The 10,906-nt window shown below is 39.3% G+C and overlaps 1 protein-coding gene across 1 annotated transcript; it reads left to right on the plus strand.

Moving 5' to 3' along the window:
* The first annotated feature begins 296 nt into the window (after positions 1–296).
* On the plus strand, positions 297–1,094 carry LOC111884924 (dof zinc finger protein DOF1.5). Its single transcript, XM_023881223.3, has one exon. It carries the CDS (start codon positions 475–477, stop codon positions 970–972), a length of 498 nt encoding a protein of 165 aa, XP_023736991.1. The 5' UTR covers positions 297–474; the 3' UTR covers positions 973–1,094.
* The last annotated feature ends 9,812 nt before the right edge of the window (positions 1,095–10,906 follow it).

Here is a 10,906-nt window from a genome sequence, read left to right on the forward strand (position 1 = left end):
CAACGAGACACCTTCGCTAAGAAGATGGTGAATCTGGCCCCGTATATGGTGCCAAAAGCTCCACTTTTTACTTTGCATGGTTTCTTGGCTGCTCTAAATATGGTCTTGTTTTTCTTTTTTCTCTTTTTTGGTGAAAAAGCACAAACAAATATGTGTATAAAGAGTACACTGAACCATCCAAGTGCTTTTAATTTACTCTCTCTCTCTCTCTCTCTCTCTCTCTCTCTCTCTCTCTCTCTCTCTCTCTCTCTCTCTCTCTCTCTCTCTCTCTCTCTCTCTCTCTCTCTCTCTCTCTCTCTCTCTCTCTCTCGTTATATATATGCCACAACATGACTTCTTGCAACCAAATAGAATTTTCTTTCTTCTTTTAGCAACAAACATGAGAGTTTTTTAAACATTCTATACATATAGACTCTTCTCTCCCTTCTTTTAGTAGCGTGTACATCGTTGAGTTATTTGTCTCTCTGAATTATCATGGCGGATGTTCATAAAGGTCTTGATGCGACTGGAATCAAGTTATTTGGCAAGATGATTAACGTACAAGCGATGAGAGAATTGAAAGAAGAGCAGGTATGTAAATCAGAAGTTGATGATGATCAATCCCTAGCGAATAAAAGGCCAGACAAGATCATACCATGCCCTAGGTGCAAAAGCATGGAGACAAAGTTTTGCTATTTCAACAATTACAATGTTAATCAGCCAAGACACTTTTGCAAAGGGTGTCAAAGGTACTGGACAGCTGGTGGTGCCCTTCGAAACGTGCCAGTGGGGGCTGGCCGTAGGAAGGCTAAGCCACCATGTGGCCATGGTGCAATGGATGACAGCTTCTCAGACGTTTCATTTTTTGAAGATACCACAACAACAAGCGGCATCCACTTTGAAAGGATGATGGAGTGGCACTTAGCAGCACAAGGCAGTTTTCAACATCTTTTTCCGGCAAAGAGACGAAGAAACACCACCGGTGACTTTTGATCGAGAATATATACATATATGTATTAGAAAAGCAATTAATCTGTCTTGGTATCTAGGACCACTGTTAATTATTTGATTATTATTAAATAAGTAATTATTGCGTAAGTAATAATTAGTGTGAATGAGTATACTTTCCATGGATGGATACGACACAAAGTCTTCTTTATACTTTACTTATATTGAAAGTCTATATCCTATCCAGCTGGTTATCCTAATTTCTCGCCGATTACAAGGAAATCATTAGATTAGAGCCGAGAGGATATTCTACAAATAAAGATATAGGATCACCAAAAAATATATATATATATATATATATATATATATATATATATATATATATATATATATATACACGGTTCATTTGAGATTAAAAAAAAAAGTAGAGATGTTTAAATTAAACCTCAGCCACATATTTCGTATTTGTCGCTCTAATGCTCCAGCGTACCAGCAGCAACGACGTATGCTTAATCATAAATGAATATATGGCAGAGATGTATAATCATACAAGATTATACATGTTTATACGTATAATCATAATCATAAATGATTATACATATATGTCTATTCACAGATTGAGTAATTCACATATTGAGTAATCATAAATGATTATTACAGTTAGTCGCAGAAGAGGTGGTGGTGACAGAGGTGGCGGTGGTATAAATAATGGAGGTGACAATGGTGAGGTCGACTGGTGTCAGAGGTGGTGGTAGTGGTGGTAGCGGTGGCGGTTACGGTGGTGGGGATGGTGGCGGAGGAGAAAGGAGCAGGTGGCACTATGTAATCATTTATGATTACACCAGACCTACCTCTCTCTCTCTCTCTCTCTCTCTCTCTCTCTCTCTCTCTATATATATATATATATATATATATATATATATATATATATATATATATATATTATATATATATATATATAATACTAAATGTGTGCCCGTACAAAGTAGCAATGATAAATAATTTGTTGGTGAATAGTTTTCTTACGGAAAAATAATTATTAGATTTTGTTATTGGTTCTTATGTAATAAAAAAAAATTACTATTTTTAATTAAATTATATATGTTTAGAACTTATATTTATATTGTATTTTATACATTTGATGTAAATTAATTATTATCTGCATCTACTTTAAAAGATGTAAATTAACTTATATTGATGAATTTAATATTTTAAAATTGTTATTTTGCTCCAAATTATTTTTTTAATAACCTTCCTTAATTTAAGTCTTCAAAATTTAGGTAAATATTAATGGTTTTGTTATGTATAATTGATTTATACAAAAAGTTTTGTATGTTGTATCTCTTAAAATTCAAGATATGACTAATATGTTTTATATATACCATAAAATTATATATATATATATATATATATATATATATATATATATATATATATATATATATATATATATATATATATATATATATATATATATATATATAAGTTTATAACCCGTAGGAACCATGGTGATAAATTTAATTAAACCTTCATACAAAAAATTCAAAATTATTAATAAACTATTTTAAATAAATTATTAATTAAGAGATATTCTTTAGTTATATAAAAATATAATTGTTAATTTAAATAAATACGTGACCTTATAATATGTATTAAATTTAGGGTAAATTACACGGATGGTCCCTGTGGTTTAGGGTAATCTGCGTGTTTGATCCCTAACAACTTTTTTTTAACTCGGATCGTCCCTATTTAAAATTTTTGTTGCACGCTTGGTCCCTATTCATTTTAAAAAGATTGATTTACCCTTATTGATTTCTTTTACATTTTTTTAAATTATCAGTTAATTAAAATAATAATAATTAATTGTGGAAATGATAGTAAGTAAATATTAAAATCTGATGGGTCCTAAATTATCACTCCACCCACCCATCTCCTTCTTCTCTGTAAACCACCCACAAATTCGTCTTCTCAGGCAAACCACCATAACTCCGTCTTCTCCGGCGAACCAACAACATATACCAAACCAAAATCAAAATAATGTATTCTCCAGCAAACCTCCATCAAACCCAAACACATTCCATGAACTAAAAAAAACAGAAAACAACTGGGAAGAGATCTCAAACAGGTCATTGGTGGCTCCGAGCCACGTTATCAGAAGTCAAATAAGTGGCTTCTTATGAAATCGATGGAGATTCTAGTCTTCTCCGACAACAAATCAGATTTCGATAATAACCAAAATTAGAACTTGAGCCTTAAATTGATTTTGAAAGCAATCCTGAAACCAAAAGAACATGAAAACTGAAATCTAAATCGATGTCAATTTGAAGCTTGAAATCGAACTGAAACTGAAATCAAACTCAAAACTCGAAATCAATTATGAATTCAAACCTAAAACCGAAATCAAACATGAAAACTGAAATCAAAAGCGATGGCAATGTGAAGCTTGAAATCGAACCGAAACTTAAATCAAACTCAATACTCGAAATCAAATATGAAATCGAACTGAAATTGAAATCGAACCTATGTTGTAGGAAGAACACGATGGAAATCGAACCTGTCTCGTCTGGTTCAAGTGTCAGCTTCATCTCCTCCTTCTTTGGCGAACTTCGTCAATATGCTCTGAGATTTTTGTGGTTCAGTCAGTGGGCTTTGAAGGAAGAAGACGATGGAAAGACAACCATCATTGGAACTGGTGGCAAGAGGCAATAGTTGTTGGTGATCAGCGATGGTAGAGGGGGTCGGAGGCGATGGATGAAGAAGACGGGAGGTGGGAGAAAACGTGAACAAGGGATTTGGGAAGTGGAGTTAGATTAGGTTTGGTATTCTTTTTAACTTTTTTAATATTTAATTTATATATTAGTAAAAATAAAAAAATCATTAATATAAAATTATATAAGATGAGGGCAAAGTAGTCTTTTTACATCTGATAAGGACCAAGCGTGCAACAAAAATATAAAATAGGGACGGTCCAAGTTAAAAAAAGTTTTTAGGGACCAAACACGCAGATTACCCTAAACCACAGGGACCATCCGTGTAATTTACCCTTAAATTTATTTTAATTTTTATTCTAATCTTATTCATTTAATGTAATTTGTAACACCCAAAGTCAGGAAGGCCAAGAAAGGAAAGGAAACCCTAAATTTAAGGGACGACTCGTCGAGTCCAAGCAGGAACTCGGCGAGTCCGAGCGGGATCCGGGTTAAGGAGTAAGTGACTGACTCGGCGAGTCGGCTAAGGAGACTCGGCGAGTCTGGTCTGAGCGAGGAAAACCATAAATCCGGGACTTGGGGCCTATTTAGACGTCTCATTCTCTCCCCTAGGGTTCCTTTACTGCCTCTCTCACCCAGAACACCGAACCCTAAGCCCCATTGTTGCTCATTCAAGCTTCCAAGCCATTTTTGGGTGATTTGAAGGAAGAAGGAAGGGGGAAATCATTGAAGCTTCAAGGGTTGGCCTTAGATCCAGAGTTTGTGGAACCTTTCTAAGTTATTAAAGGTACTAAGTCGTTTCCTTCATTTAGTTCTATTCTAGTTGTGAGTTTTGGGGCTTTTTAAGCCATGTTTAGATATTCATATGAGTTAGAAACCAGATCTGAGGTTGCTACTTCGGATCTAAACACATTTTGGCCTTGTGAAGCATAAAGTAACTGCCCTTGAGTCAATTATAGAGCCTCCTTACCTTAAACCCTAGTTCATGGTGTGTTTAGCCTAGATCTCCTTCTCTACACGTAAAGTTTGCAACTTTACATGAGGAATAGGCTTGGGAAGGGTAGATCTACAGTTTGGAGTTCATGCATGACTCAAAATCCCTCTGCACGTATGAAGATCTGAATGGACTCGGCGAGTCCTTTGAGTGGACTCGGCGAGTAGCATGAAGATTAGGAGGAACTCGACGAGTGGGATGAACAACTCGTTGAGTCGGATGAAGATTGCCTTGGACTCGGCGAATCAGGACGTGAAACCCCAAACCGTTCGAGTTGAGACTTGAATCAGTGAGCCGAGTGGAGACTTAGTGAGTTGGACAGGTCAGGACTTGGAAATCGGTAGACTCGGCGAGTCATGGACTGACTCAGCGAGTCGAGTCGCGAATGGAAGGACTCTGAGCATATGAACTCGGCGAGTCAGTAGGTTGAATTGACGAGTAGGGTTGACCTGGAAGGTTGACCTTGACCAGGGCTTTGACTTTGATAAGATTTGATTTAGTCGACTTTCGGGGGACAGTTAGACTAAGTGTTGCATTGATATTGGTAGCTCGGGGAGCTAGTGGAGCGGGAGTTCACAGAGTTGTCGAGCAACAACTAGAGAGGGTTATCAGCAAGATCAGCAAGTGCAGGTGAGTTTCCATTTGTGTGAATGGGTCTAAGGCCACAATGTCGGCCCATATAAGTATGAGTAGAAGACCCAGGGGTTAGCCCTAGGCACAGTATGCTAGTATGATATTCAGGACGAGGTGCAATGATAGAGGGCGGGTGCCCAAGGAATGGTTTATATGATTGTTATATACTTGTTGTCTGTATGGACGGGGTTCCATGACTCACCAGTTACAGGACATGGGCGAGGCCCAAGATAGGCGAGGCCTTTAAAGCAGGATTCGGTAGCATATGATTAGTTTATGTGTTGTGATATGTTATGTGTTAGTATATGTTGGCGGGCGAGGCCCAGTGACAGGCGAGGCCTAAGCGAAACAGATCTGTATCCGAGCGGGGCTCGAAGCCAGGCGGGCCCTGGAGCGGCGGGGCTGTTGTAGCGGGCGACACCCGAGGCAGGGGGGCGAGGCCCAAGATAGCGGGCGTGGCCCAGTATGTACAGTATATGGTTATGCATGGTATGTGGTAGGGTAGGGAACTCACTAAGCATCGTGCTTACGGTTTTCAGTTTTGGTTTCAGGTATTTCCGGTAGCGAAGGGAAGAGCTCGGGGTGATCGAATGGCACACACCATATATTAGACAGCCTGGGAATGTTTTACTCTGATAATGAACATGTGTTTTGGAAATTAATGCTCTGATTATGTTTCGGATTGATGAATTTGCTTTAAGTAATGTTTTATTAAAATAAATTTTTAGTCTTAAATTTTGGGATGTTACAAGTTGGTATCAGAGTCTTGGTTTGAGGGATTCGGAAGTACTCTCGGGTGTGTCTGAACTCAAACTAAGGAATCGGTATTGAAGTTTTCAAAATGACAAGTCAGTTTTGTAAAAAGAGTTAGAGAAAGAAAAAAATTTTAGAAAAGCAAAAGAACTCAGAAAGAAAAGAATTTTGAAAGGAGAAAAAGGGTGTGGTGCATGCAATCAGCTGAGCTCAAGTAAGTACCCTAAAATACCCATACAAGTTTATGTTATGATTATCAGTTAGTAGAACAGCATGCTAGATTAGGACTAAGGATCTAGGGAGGATGCCTTATGTGCCTATTATATGTGCTTTGAGCTGCATGATAGTGCTGATTAGACAGTAGTAGGATAACCTGTTTAGGTTATGCCTGAGTTTATGAGTTTGTGTTGCATGCTAGTATAGATTCTTGCTATGTGGATATGATTGCTTGAGTATGTTATAGTTAGATTTTCCCTTGTCTGAATGCAGCTTGCTTTGTGCATTGTGGGATTCTGAGTGATGGGAGTTAGCCATTAGGTGAATACATCACGTCACATGTGATCAGGGTTGAATAATCTCAGAGTATTGGATATGGCCCTATTGCGTAGCTCTTGTCTGAGTCCAACCGTTGTAGGGATGAGTCTTTTACTCGAACGATTATCTGAGCCTCGTCACATGTGATGGTATTCAGGTGATGGCTAATTGGCATCACAAGGAGGCCTTCAGCAGCTGAGGACTGGTTTGAGTTGAGTCGGAGGTTCCCTACGGTAAGCCTAGGATGAGATAGTGCTGGAAGCAGTAGTAGTGGAAAAAGGGACCTAGTGGAGTCGAAGCAATTTCTGAGGAAAGTACGGATATATGTGGAAGGTAGTATGGGCCCGTACTACTGAAAGAAGAGGATCCGTACTCGATTCGGGAAAGGTCGAGACAAGACCGGGAACCTGGTAGTGTGTGTGTTTGGTCTCGCAGCAGCTATAAGTATTCTGATAGTAGTTGTGGTATATTTCCAGCATGGTGACGTTGCAAGAGAGACCAACGGGCGGATCAGGTGCCGGAGAGGGATCAGGCTCGGGTTCAGGAGCCGAGCAGCTCGAGGAGCGAATGAGGGAGCTGATATCAGTGGAGGTTACGCGCAGTATTTTAGATCAGACTCCTGTGATCTTTGGCACGGTCAAGGAGGGTATATTGGAGATTTTGGATGATATGATGGGAGCCTTCCGTACGGAGATGATGGCTTTGATGGGAGCACGTACCTTGACATTTCGAGAATTCAGGGCTTGCGGGGCACCAGATTATCATGGGGCTAGGGACCCCATCGCTAGCAGCAGATGGTTGGCTGATGTTGCCAACGCATTCCATACGAGCCGGTGTCCTGAAGGGGGAAAAGGTCAGGCTCGCTTCCTGTCTTCTGAAGGACAAAGCGAGGGATTGGTGGGAGGAGATCGATCATGCTTTGGGGGACGATGCCGCGTTGGACGAAATGACATGGAGCGATTTCTCGGCCAGTTTCAGGGCGGAGTTTTCGCCAATTATTGAAGTGCAGCAGTTGGCACGGGAGTTTCAGGATTTGACGCAGACCACTGAGACTGTGGCGGAGATCACCGCCAAGTTCAGGGAGAGGGCTCTTCTTGTACCGCAGTATGTCACAGATGAGGAAATGAAGAAGGCCCGATACCATGAGATGTTGAGGGATGACATCAGGCAGTTTGTGAGCAGGTCCAGTTGTAAAACGTTGGAGGATATGATCGCGCGAGCTAGAGAGAGAGAGATTGATTTAGAGCAGATCCGGAAGAGGAATTCGGATGAGGTTAAGGCAGCCACGGGCTCGAGCAAAAGGCCCAGGGGATCGGATTCGAGATCGAGGGATTATCAGGACCGCAGTCGGTGCGGGAAGTGTGGCAGGGCGCACGGGGGTGCGTGCAGGAGTGGTAGCGGTGGTGAGTCTGGTTGCTTCAAGTGCGGTCAGACTGGTCATTTTAGTAGGGATTGTAATGTTACCACCACTCAGGGATCCGACCTGATATGTTTTCACTGCAATCAGTGGGGCCACAAGAAGGCCCAGTGCCCCAGTTTGCTTCTGGCAGGACGGGTGATGGCACCTGCGCCTGCAACTTTGAGGATCACGGACGGCCGTCAGGGCCGAGCAGAGGCGCCTACGGTAGGAGGCAGGGATTTTCAGATGACTACCTTGAAGACACGAGCAGCATCGGACGTTGAAGGTATGCGACTTCCCTTTTCAGTTCTTTTATTTGTGCATGATTATATTGTTATCGTTCTGCATCATTATCGGTATGAGTATTTTATTTTTGTGCGGCTTGATTGTTATCAACAACTAGAGAGGGTTGTCAGCAAGATCAGCAGGTGCAGGTGAGTTTCCCTTTATGTGAATGGGTCTAAGGCCACAATGCTGGCCCATGTAGTTATGAGTAGAAGACCCGGGGGTTAGCCCTAGGCACAGTATGCTAGTATGATATTCAGGACGAGGTCCAATGATAGCGGGCGGGTGCCCAAGGAATGGTTTATATGATTGTTATATACTTGTTGTCTGTGTGATACATGTATGTGTCGGGTAGGGAGGTGAGTGTGGGCGAGGTCCCGTACCTCACCAATAGCTAGGCCTGGCAATGGAGCGGGTTTTGACCCTGATCCGATCCAAACCCTTAACATTTATATGGGTTTGGAGCATAGTTTTTGATCCATTTACTCGTTAACGACCCGTACCCGCTAACCCTTTTATTAAAAGGGTCGGGTATGGATCATCATCGATCCGCTCGACTTATAACCCGCCCCATATAAATTTTAGAATTATACATTTAAATTTTATACTACCTAAATTTTACTTTAAATTTCAATCGAAAGTCCAAAGAGAAAAGGCCAAAGACTAAACTATTTATACATAGGACTCGGGGACTCAATTTCTATACTTCCAGTCTTCTCCCAAGAATCATGATGTCATTTCATTTATATTTCATCATATAAACACCAATATCATTTATAAATCAATAAATTCATTTATGAACTGGAAGAAATTTTGTAATTGTTATTCTCTATCAATGCAATCAATGGTCTAAAACCAATTGGAAGTAACTACAATAATGATTTTAATTCCAATCGAAAGTCTTCGAGTACGTAAGGTGATTTCTAAATCAACATTTGTTTTATTTAACAAATGTGATTTTATGATTTAAGTAAAATGTGTTTGATTATTCAAAAAATCTACGGGTTACGGGGTGGGTTTGGAAATCTGCTGATTCGGTGGATAAAGGTATGGGTTTGATTATTCAAAACCCTGCGGGTTATGGAGCGGGTTTGGATCGGGCATTGGAATTTGTTAAAAGGGTTTGGATCAACTTCGATTTGCTCCAAACCCGCCCCATTGCCAGGTCTACCAATAGCAGAGGGTGGATGATGTTCCACATCTCATTAGCAGCAGAACAGGGGCGAGGGCCAAGTTAGGGAAAGAATGAGTGTGGGTTGGGCCCGTCTCTCACTACTAGTAGGAGTGTGGACGGGGTTCCATTACTCACCAGTTACAGGACATGGGCGAGGCCCAAGATAGGCGAGGCCTTTAGAGCAGGATTCGGTAGCATATGATTAGTTTATGTGTTGTGATATGTTATGTGTTAGTATATGTTGGCGGGCGAGGCCCAGTGACAGGCGAGGCCTAAGAGAAACAGATATATATCCGAGCGGGGCTTGGAGCGGCGGGGCCGTTGTAGCGGGGGAGGCCCGAGACAGGGGGCGAGGCCCAAGATAGCGGGCGTGGCCCAGTATGTATAGTATGTGGTTATGCATTGTATGTGGTAGGGTGGGGAACTCACTAAGCTTCGTGCTTACGGTTTTCAGTTTTAGTTTCAGGTACTTCCGGTAGCGGAGGGAAGAGCTCGGGGTGATCGCATGGCACACACCATAGATTAGACAGCCTGGGAATGTTTTACTCTGATAATGAACATGTGTTTTGGAAATTAATGCTCTGATTATGTTTCGGATTGATGAATTTGCTTTAAGTAATATTTTATTAAAAGAAATTTTTAGTCTTAAATTTTGGGATGTTACATAATTGGAGTGGAAAATTTAAAATTTGAAATTTGAAATGGAGAATCAATAGGTTGACAAGTGGCATAAAATTAATTAGGATGACTCATAGAATGACACATGACAAAGGGAGAATAAATCTATTCTTTTATTAGAATATATATATATATATATATATATATATATATATATATATATATATATATATATATATATATATATATATATATATATATATATATATATATATGGAAAAGTTTAATAGAGAACAGTAATTATGGGTTCTTCAAGGAACCAAATCTTTTTTTCAATTTTTAGAGTTTATTCTTTATCGAAAAAAAAATCTAAAAATATCTAAATTTATATATTAACATTGTGAATGTAAAAAATATTTTTTTCGGATTCACCGTGTGAATCCTGATTCACGTTGTGAATTTTCGAAGATTTACATTGTGAATTTGACGTAAAAAAAATTCGAATTTTATATCATTGAAAAAAGGATAAAAAAATTATGAATTTCTGTATTTTTTTTTTTTTTTTGATAAAAAATAAGTTCTAAAAGTTGAAAAAAAGATTGGTTCCTTGGTTAATGATGGTTCTCTATTGAACCTCACCCTATATATATATATATATATATATATATATATATATATATATATATATATATATATATATATATATATATATATATATATATATATATATATATATATATATATAAAAGAATGATCGCTTGAGAAATTATAGTTTTCTGAAAACCCGACAACTAAAAGTGGACCGACGGATTAAAAAAAATAAGGGTTAAGATCTTTTGTGGCACCTTTGTAAATAAATGGGAAAATTAAACACAGGGGTA

This window comes from Lactuca sativa, chromosome 4 (assembly GCF_002870075.4).
Source record: "Lactuca sativa cultivar Salinas chromosome 4, Lsat_Salinas_v11, whole genome shotgun sequence".
In the NCBI taxonomy this organism is placed as follows: Eukaryota; Viridiplantae; Streptophyta; class Magnoliopsida; order Asterales; family Asteraceae; genus Lactuca; species Lactuca sativa.

Coding starts and splice junctions, on each gene's coding strand:
- LOC111884924 (XM_023881223.3), top strand. CDS start 475: ATGGCGGATGTTCATAAAGGTCTTGATGCGACTGGAATCAAGTTATTT.